This window comes from Poecilia mexicana, unplaced genomic scaffold (assembly GCF_051168715.1).
Source record: "Poecilia mexicana isolate PSO_F unplaced genomic scaffold, ASM5116871v1 scaffold_18, whole genome shotgun sequence".
In the NCBI taxonomy this organism is placed as follows: domain Eukaryota; kingdom Metazoa; phylum Chordata; class Actinopteri; order Cyprinodontiformes; family Poeciliidae; genus Poecilia; species Poecilia mexicana.
Window position 1 is genome coordinate 22286585 of NW_028263387.1, and position 16201 is coordinate 22302785.

Below are 16201 nucleotides of genomic sequence, written 5' to 3' on the forward strand. Positions count from 1 at the left end.
AGACAAAGACAACAGGTGGGGTTAAATACACAGGGAAGGTAATCAGGGAACGGGATACAGCTGGGAGCAATCAACAGGGAAGACAGATTCACAGGGGAAACTGGACTAACACAGAAAAACTACACAGAAAACGCAGATCCTAACACATATGTCCTCACTGAATTCATCTTTTTGAAAAAGCTGCAGAGTTTTTTATTGAACAAACAAACCAGATTTCAAAAACCTATTTCTCTAAATTTGTTCCTTCCTGCTTTTGTTCCAGTGGATCCTGCAGCTCCGTCCTGCACAGACGGTGAAAATCTGCCCAGTGTGAAATAATTCAATCTGAAATTTGATCTCTAAATAACACATTAAGTCCAAACTATAAAAACAATATAAACCCCAGCAGGGGTAATCTAGGCAGAATTTGACAGTCAAATTGGAATAAACCCAACAAGTGTGAGCTAAAGGCTACCAGTATGCTAATTAGCTATTTGCAAAGCAAACAATGAGAGCTACCACAATGCTCAGTATTTGCATTGATAATTTAAATAAACACAAAGTTGGTGTGCGCAAAGTTAGTTCACATCACATAATTAACCCTCAAAGCACATTTTAACTTATTGTTGCATCCAAACAGGGAAAACATGAGGTTTATCTCCTTTCTTAGGTAATTCTGACCTTCAACAATACAAATAATCTCCGTCACTTGATCCAAATCTCTGCAGAAAAACTCTAAAGAGAAACAAACAGAAGAGCTCTCATATTTTCCTGATTTCATTTTTTTGAACTGGTTAATTTTAACATCCTGACTGACTTCACAGGAGAGTGAGCCATAATGGCAAAAAAATTATAAAAGTTTTCCTTCCTAAATAAAATCAAAAGGAGAAAACTAAATAAATGGCAGCTCAGTCCTACAAACTCCTTTAAATATTTATAAAGCATCACGTTGTCGTCTCCGGTCTTCAGGCGTTTGCATAACCAAAGCACCTTACGACAGCAGCTGTCACAAAGGTTACCTGATGATTCCATCTTTGTTTGGCAGAACTGAAACATTCATCATGTTGCTCTTCATGCTGCTGCTGCTGATGGTCAGCTGGACAGAAGCTGGTTATACTGGTGTTGTGTTTACCCACACCGCCAAAAATGTACAAGGAAGCAGTGTTACAGTAAGTTCAGATTTTCTGAAGTTTCCTTCATGTCCTTTTTTAAGTATTGTATTTAACACTTCTTCACTTTAAATTTGCAGTCTATGCGTCGCATTAAGTTGAGCTCCAGCTCATGTGCAGAGCTTCAGTCATGGTGGGATTTCCCTAACAAGATTGATGAAAGCAGCGGTGAATGGTGTCTGAAAGAGTTAACCGGGAAGAGCACTGGTTTGAAATTTGACAATTACCGGGGCAGGTAACTGAATCTCAACAAAAATATGTAACATTTTCAGCAGTGGCGCAAAAAGTGGGTATGCAGTGCATGCAACGCATAGGGGCACAGCACCAGAGGGGGCGCCAAAACCCCGTCTGGAGGATGCCGATTATGTTTTCCCTTACGCTATCCTCGCCTGGGGGGTGGCGGGAGGGGGGGGGGGCGCCGACTTATGTCTTCGCATCCACCTGAATAATGTGCAGTTGCGCCACTGATTTTCAGTTGTTCCCATAAAGTGACTAAATCTAAAATTTAACTGAATTAAATCTCCTGTCAGTTTTTTTGTTCTGCTGCTCTGTAAAGTTTTCTGTGTTTCAGAAACTCTGAGTAACATCAGAAATCATCTCAATATCTTCTGTTAAAGGTGGGAACCGCCCAACTGGATAAATAACAGAAACAGCATTACAATACCACGATTTCAGATAACATATGAGCTGAGAAAACGATCCGACATCAACAGACCGAACTCATCACCACAGACCGGCATCATCCCTTTCATGAGGTAATTCAGTTTTTACATCATGTTAATAACTATTCAGAAACAGATGGTGTCTTTAGTTGAACATGAAGAATTTTGAAGAATCAAACATGAAGTTTGATTCTGTTAATATTTTTACATTATTTCTTGTAAAGCCCAACCATGAAGCTTTAATAATTAGAAAAAGTTTCCAAATAACATCCAAATGCTGTGAATTGATTTTATCTTTAAAAGAGACCAAAGAGATTCAGGAGCAAAATAAACTAAAACAAATAATAAAAACACTGAAATACAAATCAGTCAAGATACTGAAGATTCCTGATGAAAATCAAATAATTTGAGCAGATTGTTTGTTCTTTGTGACATTTGTTTCTGTTTCTCTCAGAGTTCCTTCAAACTGTCAGAGGAATATCAACTTGTTGACCTTTGACCCTGATAGAGATAATGTTAAATGCAGACATGGATCCAGTCCCGATAACTATGAGTGCTACACCTGCACATGGCCGTCTGTCCTCAGTCTGTCATCAGTGAGTAATAAATGTTGGTTACAGCAATGCAACAGAAAATGTTTACAGTTAATAAAACAAAATTTACTGATTATTTAATTAACTACGAATGACTAATGATGAAACATTACTCTGAAACTTTTTAAATAAAAACACACTTTACAAAGGTGCTTTTATTTAACACCTTTAAAAACAAATATTGTTGGTATGAACAAAAACAACATGAATCATAACAGAGAACATTAAATATAACATAGTTAATCTCTCTCTCTTCTCTTCCAGTCTTGTTCTCTATCATTCAGTCCAACCAGCAGCAGCAATGAAGGTTCATATGCAGTTCAGCTGATGATGGAGGATTTTCCCAGACAGAGCATCACTCTGACTCGATACGATGGTTCAACGTATCCATGGAGCACCAGCAGCTACATGAGCAGAATCTCTGTCCAGTTTGTTTTCAAAGGTTTGATTTCATGTTTCAATCAACTTCTTTTACTGCCAAACAGCAACACTGGTATTAATAAATTTAATATTCAATAAGTGTCTGTTTAAAGATGATCAATAACTAAAGACTATTAAAAGACATCAGGCTTTTAAATTCCAGATACAGAAATGTAACACAAGAAGAAGATCACCTGTTATAAAGACGGATTATATGACAAATAATATACTGCCCACTTGTCTGTCTAGTCAAACCATTTTTAATGTGTCTCATTAGTTCATCTGCATTATTTTTCCCTGCGTTGCTCCAGTGGATCCTGCAGCTCCGTCCTGCACAGCAGGTGAATATCTGCCCAGGTTTCTGCCTCCAACTCCTGAACATGGAGCTCAGTTCTTCATAGACATTAATGAGATGATAGAAATCAGCATCAGAGCAGAGGCGACTCAGTCTGAGTGAGTAGAAAATAAATGTTTCTAATCAGAGGAAAGATTTGACATAATTCATGGTGAAAATCACATTTTAAAGATAATATTTAAGGCTGGTTTGAGGGCATTTTGCACATATAACCAACCAGACTGATGTGTCTCCTGTGTGTTAAAGGATCACTGAGCTCCTGTTCAGCGGACCGTTCAACATGGCCAAGAGTTCATCTGGTTCAGGATATTTCACCCTGACATGGACGCCGTCTGCCATTGATGATGAAGAAACCCATCCCATCTGTTTTGTTGTCCAGGCAAAGTCAGTATCTGATCTGAAAAGCTGTGTCACATTCTCTACATAAGAAGTACAGATACTTGCCCAACAAATGACTGATAATAGTAACTCCTTTACTTAAGTAAAAATATAAACTACAGGTTTTAAGATGCACATAAGTACTAACGTAAAAAAAAACATATTTTCATATTCAGTGATAGAAAATGTCTTTCTGAAAATCCACCTTGATTCTGGCGAAAGTTGCTGAAGCAGTGGCTCCAAAAATTGCCTTAGAAGAGAAAAATAAAATATAATCAGACATTTGAAGAGGTTCTAACACTGGGAGGTGACGTAAGGACTCCTCTGCATTAATACACTGATTGAATATTTTGGCTTGTTTACTTGCAACTTTGACATAACTGCACTTGGAGTACAAAATCACTGTGTGGAAAAAAATGGTGGATTCATAAAACTGATTGGAAGTCATGGCCTTATTTATCAGTTCCACAGCAAATCGACAAAACATCGTTAAAGGCAATAGAAAAAAATGAACAGACAAAATATAACTCATAACAAATATAAAAATATCTATGCAGCACCAAGAGAGAAGACATTACATTTTTTAAACATTAGACACTCAAAGTACACACACATTATTTAAGGAATAAAATAGTTGAATTTGGACAATATGTCTCCTTTATGGTTGTTTGTAACAGCATTTAATGGCCATTTAAAAAGAGTTTAATATTAAAGTTTTGGTGCTAAGTTATCTCCCCAGAGTCTCCAGTTCTGTCTACCAGTCTGAGCTTCGATGTGTCATTGTGACGGTTTCAAACAGTGAGTCAATTCTCTTTATTGATCAGTGATTTATATATTTTATTTCCTGAACTCATGATGTTTCTGTTGTTATCCCAGTAACCGCCACAGCACCTCCGACTCCTCCTCCTAAACCATGTAAGTCGGATGAAAACAGGACTGAAAGTAACAGGAAGTAGTTCTTTCTACCATGTTGATCTCTTGTTCTTCCAGCTCGTCTTACGGTTCTGAAGCTGAAGATCTCGACTACGCTGTCACTGAAGGACAACAAGGATGAAATGGAGAAAGCGGTCAGTGACGTCCTGGACTTTGAGTTCAGCCCAAACTAATTTCACCCAAATGTCAAATCGTAGCCCAAAGTGATCTCCTGCAGTGATGCAGTTCAGCTCAGCTGCTGTTCTTAATGTTAATCAGATTCTGTTCAGTATATTTTATAATTCACCACTGACTGTGTCTCACATTCATCTCATGTTTTCTTCTGCAGATTAAAGATGAACTGATCAGACGAGGGCTGCCTGCAGACATAAAGGTCCGCCTGCTGAGCGACGGTTCAGTGCAGGTTAAAGAAAAGGCTGCCCCCTAGTGGCTAAACATGAGAATGAATTTATGGTTGTTTTAGGTAGTGGTACTAAACTTAGTTATGACAATAAGCAGAAATAGTAGAGTGAATTTTTATTTCTGTGTGAAAATCTTTATAAAATACAGATAATTTCATAAAGAAACTATAATTGTTTAGCAGTTGTTATTAATAATAAGATAATGGTAGAAGAAAATGTAAATAAAATAAATATTTGGTGACACTTGAACTATTTATTAAGTCAGGTATTTACTGAGCGTTTGGTATTTCTTTATTACCATCTTCCATGTGTAACATTTATGCCTCGGATGTTTTTATTAATCTTAATATCATATAATTTTCTACACTGATAAGTAATGAAGATGTATATTTACTATGTATAACAGCAACGTTTTTTTGCATTAGTTTCTTTTATCTGTAAAAATTGGGAAAGAAAACAGCGACTTCTTTATCCTGGTTGATTTTCATGGAGCAAAACGTGGTTTGAAATGTAAAATATTCTTCAATCTCTCATCATCCTGTTAAGTCAGAATGCTCTGATTCATGTTATTTATGGTTTGTTTATGTAACAGTGAATGAAAACAGAATAAAATTACACAATACCAATTAGTAGCATCAAGTCTAAGAGACAGTTTTTGGATAAAATCTTGCCAAACATATTTCATGTCGTTTTAGGTCCCCAAATCCCTGAGAAAATAAAGGTTTCTGCTTTTCCTGGAATCACATCAAAGACTTTTTCTTCTTCTTTTCTCTGTGGGCGGCCCATTGGCTGCAAGTTTTCCTTTTATTTGGACGCAAACAGAGGCTGAAAAGGTTAAAAGTCTCTAATCAATCCATCACCAGTGTTTCTAAAACATCCTGAATAAAAGCGGCTGAAACTATTGCTACAACAGCGCCCCCTGCTGTCTAACTATTGGAAGGTATTTTATGCCAGAAGAGAAATGTTTCCTGAAATTTAATATTTTCACTTTTCCCCCCCGACATTCTTATCTGAAATTATTTAGATTTATAAATTTGCAACACAAATATTTTATTTTTGAATAAGTGTGTTTTAAATAAATGTTTGTAATAAATCAAATTTAACTTACATTGAAGGTGTCTCAGTTCATCTTTTGAGTTCATGTTTTTAATGATGTTGTGTTATGTAACAAATGAAGCTGCTCTGTGAGCTGGTTTTAATGGAAGTATTTAAGATGTTTGTTTTCATAGATTAAATTATTTATCTCGTCTCTTAATGAATTCACATTTCAAAACAAACTGTGACCGTTCCTGTTACTCCACATAACACTTCACTCTCAGTGTTTTGAATCCAATCTTTCATCCATCAGACGTTTTCCTCATACCAGGTAACATCCTCCTCCATTATGCTAATGCATACCATTAAACCGTTGTCGAATGGTACACAGGGTGTGAACCAGACGCTGTCTGTCTAAGTATAACTTCTTTTGTCTCTGATAACTTTCAGTTTGTCTCTGCAGACCTTCACTCTGTCAACATGTCTGTGCTGCTGCTGCTGCTGTTAATCAGCGGAGCCCAGGCTTCTTATCACGGTTTTGTCTTCAACTACGCTTTCGGAAACTTTTACCCAGGTGGATACACGGTAAGTTGAGCTTCTTTATAAATATTGTTTTAGTTTTTTCCGGGAAAAAAGACGTATTTACCGACTCTCCACTGTAAATCCACAGCTACCCTACGACTTTAAGTTGAGCTTCAGCTCCTGTGAAGAGTTCGACACTGAGACTTGTTTTGGATACTGTAGTGGGCCAAATTATTCAATCGATGAAACTGGAGGTGAATGGTGCCAGAAGGGATATGCTGACACTTTCTCTTATCCATACATGGGCACATTAACTGAATCGTAAGTCCACTTTGACTTTAAATGGAAATATTATTTCTTTTACTCAGATTGTAATCTAGTCTTAAACAAGACAACTCCATCAGCTGAGCTCATTTGGGTTTTTCAGGTTGTAATAGAAAGATGGAAACATCTTCTGTCTTGTTGGTCTACAGAGATTTGGTCTTTCTGCGTTATTTTCTGTAATATTTCAGAACATCTTAATGTCGTCCTGTGTAGGGTTAGTACTGCAGCCTGGACTGAAAACAGAAATGGGATTGTCCTATCGAAAGCAGTTTTGAAGTTTGACACCAGAAACCGTTCTGACATCTACAAACCCAACTCATCGCCCCGGACCACCATCCTCCCTCTGGTCAGGTAATTCTGCTTACCATTGGTCATTTTTTCATATAAACAGAGCATTTTACAGATATTGATATTAAATTATTACTTTTTTATAAATTGCTTCATAATCTGTGAATCAGTCGTCCAGAACAAGAAACTAAAGAGTTGCATGAAGAAAAGATGATTGTTGTCATGAAAATACAAGATCAGTTACAAACTGGATGTTGATGCTTTTGTTTCAAAGTGTTTCAGTTCAAAGCAGATAAATTGTAATGAAATACATTTGATTATGTGTGTTCTGAGGAGAGAGTTCATCTTTAGAGAAACTAAACTGGGACAATTTCTAAGAAAACAGATCAGAAACGAAGTGATTTGGGAAGATAAACCCTGAAGAACCAGCCAGGCGGGTTCAGATCCATGAAACGACAGATAGACGTGGCAACATGTTGTATGCAGAGTTGGCAGAAACTGTTCAATAACATTTTCATGAGTAACTATTAAAAAAAAGAAACTTTTAGAAGTATTTTTACAATACTGTATTTGAGTAATTTTACCATAAAGTATTTATACTTGAGTAAAGTTTCTGTTTTCTCTACCTGCTGGATTAAAAACAAACAGGTTTTATAACTACATTTTCACCAGACACACACCTGCAGTTTTGTTAAAGTTTCATAAGATTTTTATGGAAAGAAACTGATTTGAAAAAAATTATTTTCCTGATTTTGTTGCTTATAAGAATTATTGTAATTTCCATCCTTAAATACTAAAATTTCCACTCAACTTTATATTTTGGTTCATCTGATGATGTACTTTTTAAATATTACATGATCGATAATTTGATCAGTTACTCAGTTCTTGAGTAGACTTTTTACCAAATACTGTTTTACATAAGTAAATATTTTCCACCTGTGTTGAAATGTTTCTTTTTCTCTCAGAGTTCCTTCAAACTGTCAGAGGAACATCAACCTGTTGGTCTCTGACCCGGATGGAGACGACGTCAGATGCAGATATGCAGCCGGATCAGAGTGCATCACCTGCACTCCTCCGTCTGTCCTCAGTGTCTCGTCTGTAAGTATTAAATTTAGTCTGGATTTTCTTACTTTATAAAAATATAATACAAAGTTATGTGGAAATGTTGTTATTTTAAAGACTGACATGATTCATATAAATAATATAATTATGAAATTACAAAATCAGGCAGATTTTTTTTTTTTTTTAATAAAAAACTGATGAAACTTTAACAAAAACTGCAGGTGTGTTTGTGTCTGGTGAATATTTGATAAAAACATGTTTGTTTTTCATTCAGTGGGTGGAAAATCCAGAAATTTTACTCAAGTAAGAGAAGAGATCCTTCAAAATAAAATTACTGAATTGTAAAAATACTCCTAAAAGTTTTTTCAAGAAAGATACTCAAGTAAATGTAACTAGTTATTACCCAACTCTGCTGAGGTCTGAGAATTAACAAAACAGGCCATATTTAAAACTGAAATATCCTGTAAATACCCTCTTTCTCTAACTGCTGACATGCAATTTAACTACTGATAAAAAAGAATGTGTTTTCTGAATAAATTGTCCTATTTAGCTGCTTATTTCAGCCCAGATTCTTTAAAACGATTTCTAACTGTGAGTTGATATCAGTCGCTCTGATCAAACGAGGTTTAGAGATTTGGCAAAAATGATGAAGCTGGAAACACAGGCAGCATTTTAAAACTCCTCCCTTTCACAGTTTGAAGGTTTTAAAAAGTCGTCTTTCCTGGCCAGGAGGTCAGAAGAAAAATGTGGATTACAGTGCATGTTCGCCCTTGATTCCTCCAGCACCAATGCATGCTGGGAGATGCAGTTCAAATAGTCTGTGAATAAAACGTTTTCATTTACTGATCTGATGAGTGATCCCAGAGGAAGACTGCCATGTTTTGTTGATTTTAAATAAAAAGACCTTTTTTCTTCTCCTTTCTCTTCCAGTCTTGTTCTCTGTCATTCAGTCCCACTAACAGCAGTGCTGAAGGTCCGTATGCGGTTCAGATGGTTCTGGAGGATTTTCCCACACAGACCATCACTCTGACTGATAGCTTTGGTTCACAAGTGGTGAAATCTGCCAGCGACTCCATCGGCACCACGCCTATCCAGTTTGTTTTCAGAGGTAAAGCTGCAGAGTTTGAGCTTGTTTTGAACCACAGAGCAGCTCTGAATTATAAAAGTTTGATTTAGTAAACAAATGAACCGAGGGTTACAAATTAACACAGAGAATCACACTTTTCACCGATTATGTAATGTTACCAAACTCAATTTAACAACCGATGAGCCAGAGAAATATCTGGTTACATGACATATTCTCCTTCCAACTAACAGCTTCATGTTGTTTGAATTAACGACCAAACCTACCAGCTCATTTCACCTTAACTTGATTTGTTTCTTTGTTATTTTCTTCCAGTGGATCCTGCAGCTCCGTCCTGCACAGCAGGTGAATATCTGCCCAGGTTTCTGCCTCCAACTCCTGAACATGGAGCTCAGTTCTTCATAGACGTTAATGAGATGATAGAAATCAACGTCAGAGCAGAGGCGACTCAGGCTGAGTGAGTGATCAATACAGGAGCTTCATAAAGTTTTCATGGAGTCTGCTGAAAAGTTTCATTTGGTTTTTTTTTTTACCCTGGAAATAAACAGTGAAAAAGCTTAAATAAATGACCTGGAGCTGCCATGATGACACTGAACAATCCCAGCTATCAAAACATGAGTGAAATATGGAATCCATGTTGAAGCCTGATATTAAAATTATGCAAAAAGTGGCTGGTGACTAACATGTAGAGTTAACTGATGCTATGTCAAAGTTGATTGGACCATCGTCTAAATTTGGATCTACATGTACATATCTGTTGATTTCATATTGAATCAAAGTTAAGGAATCAGTACTGGTGCCTAATTTAAAATGAGATAAGCTCTGGCCCAGTGATTAGACGCTTGAAACAGCATTAAACATTGATTCAACATTGATTAGTCGTTGGGATTTTAGTAAATAGTATTCAAAAACAAAACAACATTGATTCAATCAACATGAGCTGATTGGCTAGAACTGGGTGATTGTTTGACGATTGATCCACCTTCAGTCATCAATCAATCGATCTTTTAGACCAATAGCTCAACACTGAATTAGTATCTGTTGCTATCTGGGATTCTGTCATGGCTATCAGGTGGGGAGGTGTTGGACATATCAGTCTAACTCTCCTGTTTGTTATAGGACCACTGAGCTGCTGTTCAGCGGGCCGCGAGGATTTACCAAGAGTTCATCAGGGTCAGGAAACTTCAGCCTGACATGGACGCCATCAGCCACTGAAGCGGGACTGGGCCATCCTCTCTGCTTCGTTGTCCAAGCAAAGTTAGTGTCTTATTTCATTAATGCTTTTAAAAACTGCTGAAAGAATACTCGGTTTCATATAGCAGGAAACAGAGTTCCTATCAAACATTTTTGTATCCAACACTGAGCTGATAAGGCTGAGAATCAGCACAAAGATCTGCATGGATGAATGCAGCTCTAAAAGGTCTGGTGGGGAAGAGTCAGTGCAAAGATCTGCATGGATGAATGAGGCTCTAAAAGGTCTGGTGGGGAAGAGTCAGTGCAAAGATCTGCATGGATGAATGCAGCTCTAAAAGGTCTGGTGGAGAAGAGTCAGTGCAAAGGCACAAAACTAGCTCATGAAACCTGATTTTATCCATTTGGCACAAGAAACGCTGCAAAAACACTGAAACTTACCAAGTATTTTTGATCTAGTTTCTACAGCTGAAGTACCTAATACCTTTCCAGAAAGATATAAGAGCTTGTTTTGTGTGAATGATTCTTTAACATTGATGAAAAACTTCTAGTTCCTCTGGCAGATTATTTTACTTCTAACATGGGGAAATGTCTTGTTACAAGTGAAATAATTTGCCAATGGATGAAGCACTTTTTCATCAAAGTTTCAAAATAAATGACTCAAAACAAGCTCTTCTATGTTGCTGAAAAGGTACTTGTGAGTTAGTTTTGCTTTATTTCAAGTTTACTAATATAATTTAACAAGAAGCTAGACCATAATAATTGATAAGATATTGTGTTTTTGCAGTGAATAATATACAATCGATACACTTGACTGTGAAATCTCATTTGTGCGCAGAGTCTGAATGTGTGGGAGCTTTAAGAAATCAAATGAACGGTTGGAAAATATCTACGATTCCACCATAAAATCTAAAGGTCCTTCAGTTTTAATAAACTAAAGCATTAAAGTCCAAAGTGATGAAAACTTTTAAACCATCCATTTTAGATGCAGTTTATACAAACAGCACATTAAAGTTTGAGATTGTAATTTGACAAAATGTGAAAAATCGACTCTTATTGCAACACAAATCTGATTTAGATGCCAAAGTAAATATTTCTGAGGTCAAAGACATTCAAGTTGGGACATTTTAATGAAAGAGAAGAAGACTGTGGAAAATAATAAGAACTGATCCATAATCATAATATTTTTTCCTAAAATTCATAATCTCTAACAGATCCTGTACTGATTTGTTGAAATTGCTATTTTAATACTTAGATAAACTGAATTGATTGGTTGTTTTATTATTAAGAGATTTATATCTGAGTTGTTGCTCTAATTTCCTCCACAGCTCCTCCGGCTCTGTGTACCAGTCTGACCTCCGATGTGTCACTGTGACGGCTGGCAGCAGTGAGTGGGAAACTAAACTTTGGTCTTTAATTTGAAGTCGATCTGATTTCTCCTGATCTAATAACATTGCTGCTCCATCCACAGGGCCAGTCACTGCTTCCCCTCCAACTACACCTACACCTCCAACTACACCTCCAACTACAACTACACCTCCACAACCCACAACAATTTCACCTCCAACATCCTCCAACCCAAACTCAGAATCATGTAAGTGTTGATGTTAGAGAACATGCAGGCTATTACCTGAAGCATTTTATTATTAACCAATGAAATAAGTCCAAGTCCAACCCTAAACAAATTGCAAACAGCCCACAGGCTTAAAAAATAAAAACATCCAGCTGTTATTTGGCAATAAGTTCATGTTTTCTCATGTGTAGAAAATGATCTGTTTGAAATACTTTTGCCCGTTTCCTAGCAACCACAACCTGTTACCTAGCAACCCAAGAAGAGTTCCAAAGTGCTTGGTCAGCTAGTTTACCACTGTACAACGGCTGCTGGAAGAGACAATGTTTTGTTGTTGACTTACTCCAGAATCCACTTGTTGCATTCCTGATGGCTTTGCTAATCACAGGAAGACATCCGCTGACAATCGAAATGATCAAAGCTTGATCAAAGTTTGCACAGCCAAGTGATCCTTGTTGGTTAATTATCCTTTTTCTTTAAATCATAATGCTGACTGTTTGTTCTTCTAGATTATGTTTTGGCTCTGAATGCAAAGCTTTCCACTTCACTGTCACTGAAGAATGAATCTGCAACCATCATCAACCTGGTGAGTCACCTGCTTCACTTCAGTGTTAACAATGAGAATAATCAGCTTCATCCTAGTCTAACAGGTTCATCTGCTTCATGATGAGTTTTACTTTCATCTTCTGCACTGTTTTTGTTTGAACAGATTTAGACTAAATATTATCTTAACATAAGGGATTTCTAAGTGAAGAGCCTCTTTAGATCCAAAGTTTTTAGCATAAAAACGTGGCTGAGTCTGTGTGACTTACTGTTTATATAAAGTAGCTCTGATTTCATGTCTTTTTCTCTTCAGATTAAAGAGGAGCTGGAAAGACAAGGACTGCCAGCAGGAATAATCGTAGAGCTGCTAAACAGTGGTGCAGTGCAAGTCGCCCCCTAGTGGCTGAACAAAAGAAATAATCTGTTCCTCATTGGGAAATGTGATTTGATATAAAATGTTTTCTTTAATCTTTGATTCATAGAGTTATACTTATTTTATTGAATCATAAGGAGTCAGAATATTCCCAGTTTTTAAGCCAAACTGAGTGAAATAAGATTTTAATACTCCATTCGGCCTTCTATCACCTGAAGAACATCTCCAGGATTAGAGGACTGATGTCTCACCGCGATCTAGAGAAACTCATCCATGCGTTTATCTTTAGCCGCATTGATTACTGCAACAGCGTCTTCACAGGTCTGACTAATAAATCAATCAAACAGCTGCAGCTGATCCAGAACGCTGCTGCTCATGTTCTCACTAAAACCAGGAAGATGAAGCACATAACACCAGTTTTAAAGTCTCTACACTGGCTCCCTGTAGCTCAGAGAATAGACTTTAAAATACTGTTGTTAGTTTATAAATCACTGAACGGTTTAGCACCACAATACCTTAAAGATCTGTTATTGCTGTACCAACCATCTAGACCCCTCGGAGCTTCTGGTTCTGGTTCTGCTCTGCATCCCCAGAATCAGAACCAAACGAGGAGAAGCAGCATTCAGTTTCTATGCACCACGAATTTGGAACAAACTTCCAGAAAACTGTAAAACAGCTGAAACACTGGGTGCCTTTAAATCTCAACTTAAAACCCACCTGTTCAGAGTTGCTTATGGCTAAGTTAGGATTAGAGATTTTGATGTATTTGATGTTTTAAATGTTTTTATCTTTACTTTTCATCTAGTTATTAACTTCTTTTTATTTCTCTTTTACACTGTCTATGTAAAGCCCCCCCTGAAAATGTCCCAGTTCAACGAATCTATATCTAGGGGTGTGAGAATCCTACACTTTAGCCAAATCCTTCAACTGGGACTCTACAGGGTTTAGAGTCCCAGTTGACGGCGTTTCAACTAAAAACCTAGAGGTTGGAGTCCTTGTCAAACGGTGTTTTTGACTAAAGTCCCAGAGGGTTGGAGCCCCAGTTAAACGACATTTAACTGAAATCCTAAAAGGGGTTTTAATGTTTTTATCTTTTTTAATCTTTGTCGAAATGTCTTTCTCTTTCTCACTGTTTATTCAATGTCGCATGCTGTTTTTGTTTTAATGATGTAAAGCACCTTGAAATGCCTTGCTGCTGAAATGTGCTATACAAATAAAATTTGATTGACTGATTGATTTTGGCCTCATAAGAGTATAAAGTATTTTAAGAGACCGTTTCTAAATAAAATCTTGGTTGTTAATTGTCTTAATTTGCTGAAATCACTGCTGTGATCACCAACCACAACCTTCGGCTGCACAGACACAGAATCAAACCAAGAGGATAGAAACAGAATCTGTGCAAGCACAGGTATTTTATTTTTTTATTTTTTTTTTGAGTTTTTGAAACTGCTCCATTAGTTTGTACTTTGCTTAACCAATAAAAATTATAACCAAAGCAGAAGTTCTCCCAGTGTAATCCTTCCTCATCTGAACCACAATATGTCTTAGTGTGCACATTAACTTTTTGATTTCAAAATGGCTGAGCAAAAAGGTATTCTGCACATCAAAAAGGTATTCTGCACATCAGTAAATCGGAGCTACTTGATAAAGTAGCTCCGATTTACTAAAGATGATTAAACTGTTTAAACTCTTTCACCTGCTGAGATGCTGCGAGTTGGTACAACAGCACCGCCTAGTGTTCAAATATTATAATGTTTTTTGGTTCAGCAGAGAAAATGTTTCCCGAAGTTTAATATTTTCACCATTTTTAGTCTTTTATGACTGAAATTATTTAGGCTTAAAATATGTTCATAAGGAATTAGAAACCAAGCTGAACCTTATTTATTTTTTATTCAAAATTACATTTTGACACAATATATGATTGATTGATTGGTTTTTTTCAACAGACTCCAATGGTCCACCAAGACACGACACACAACAGCACATACAAAATAAAAGATGAAATCTTATAAAAGACTTGCATACCAATGTTTCCACAGAGCCGACTGGTATCTTAGAGCACTGACAGGGATGTGAAACATAAGATTGTTCAATGAGCTGCACAAACGATGCATAAACTTGTATGTCAAATTTCTCCTGAGTGCCTGAAATGTTCTGACTTGTGCATCACAAAACATCTCACTTGCCCTGCTGAACCTGGGTTTCTTAAGCAGAATTCTTTGACTTTTAAAGTCATAATTTTTTTAATCAAAATGAAATGCGATAAAATGCGTTTAATAAATCTCTCAGTTGATGTTTTTCCAACATGTTTCTTAACAATTCCTTTTAAAGACACAAACATTGTATTATAAAACATGCTGGTTTTAATGGATGCTGCTGAACATTTAACTTTGTGGAGCTGGCTGAGTTTGGAAATCTGTTCACAGATAAACTCCTCCCTCTAGATGAAAGGTTTGTGACATTTCCAGTTACTGCAAATTATAATTCACATTTTGCATTTCGAGTAATCTTTCACCAATCAGACATTTTCCTCATTCCAGGTTACCTCGTGCACCAGTGCATTCCAATAAATCCTTCACGGATGGATCACAGGGTGTGACCAGAGGCTCTCTGTGGAAGTATAACTTCATTTGTCTCTGATAACTTTCAGCCTTTCTCTGAAACCTTCACTCTGTCACCATGTTATCGTCTGGGCTGCTGCTGCTGCTCATCAGCGGAGCTCAAGCTGCTTATTATGGTGCTGTCATTACCAACTACTTTGGAGACGTTCAGCCCTTCGTAGTGAGTTGAGCTGGTTTGCAAAATATTATGTTTTTTTGTTTTTGTTTTTTCAGAAAAATTACGTTTTTACCAACTTTTCACTTTATTTTCACAGCTAACCTATCACTTTAAGGAGAGCTCCAGCTCATGTGAAGAGCTTGACAATAGACTTTGTGGTGGAAGCTGTACTACTCCTCCAGTTTATGCAATTGATGAAAGCAGGAATGAATGGTGTCAAAAAACAGAAGTTGGTATTTACTACAGCTACGGCCCAACAACATTTGCATACCAATATTCGTAAGTCCACTTCCGGATTAAATAGAAATGTATTTCACTTTGTTCAGATTTTAACCGATGACTAATCCAAATCCTGAAATCCTCCAAGACAGATTCATCATTTGGATTGATTAGGTTTTGTTGTTTTCTAAGAAAGAAAACCTAGAAAACATCAGCTGGTGGGAACATATCCTGGCTTGTCTGTCTTTAGATATTTGGTCTTGCTGTATTATTTCTTCATAACTCATCATCCACTGCAGAGTTGGTTCTTCAAGCTGGACTG

The 16201-nt window shown here is 36.9% G+C and overlaps 1 protein-coding gene and 1 pseudogene across 2 annotated transcripts; both read left to right on the forward strand.

Moving 5' to 3' along the window:
- Window positions 1-1032: 1032 nt before the first annotated feature.
- On the forward strand, window positions 1033-5999 carry LOC148154181 (uncharacterized; annotated as a pseudogene). Its single transcript, XR_015766006.1, has 11 exons — window positions 1033-1148; window positions 1229-1383; window positions 1766-1903; window positions 2265-2406; window positions 2668-2845; window positions 3135-3276; window positions 3425-3562; window positions 4284-4354; window positions 4433-4471; window positions 4547-4623; window positions 4818-5999. The product of XR_015766006.1 is annotated as an uncharacterized LOC148154181 (transcript).
- A 356-nt stretch (window positions 6000-6355) lies between these two features.
- Window positions 6356-14377, forward strand: LOC106909090 (uncharacterized). The gene is made up of 11 exons (XM_014975401.2): window positions 6356-6510; window positions 6596-6768; window positions 6985-7122; window positions 8025-8157; window positions 9052-9229; window positions 9521-9662; window positions 10325-10462; window positions 11725-11783; window positions 11868-11990; window positions 12476-12552; window positions 12823-14377. The coding sequence occupies exons 1-11, from the start codon at window positions 6406-6408 to the stop codon at window positions 12907-12909; spliced, it is 1353 nt and encodes a 450-aa protein (XP_014830887.2). The 5' UTR covers window positions 6356-6405; the 3' UTR covers window positions 12910-14377.
- Window positions 14378-16201: the final 1824 nt, after the last annotated feature.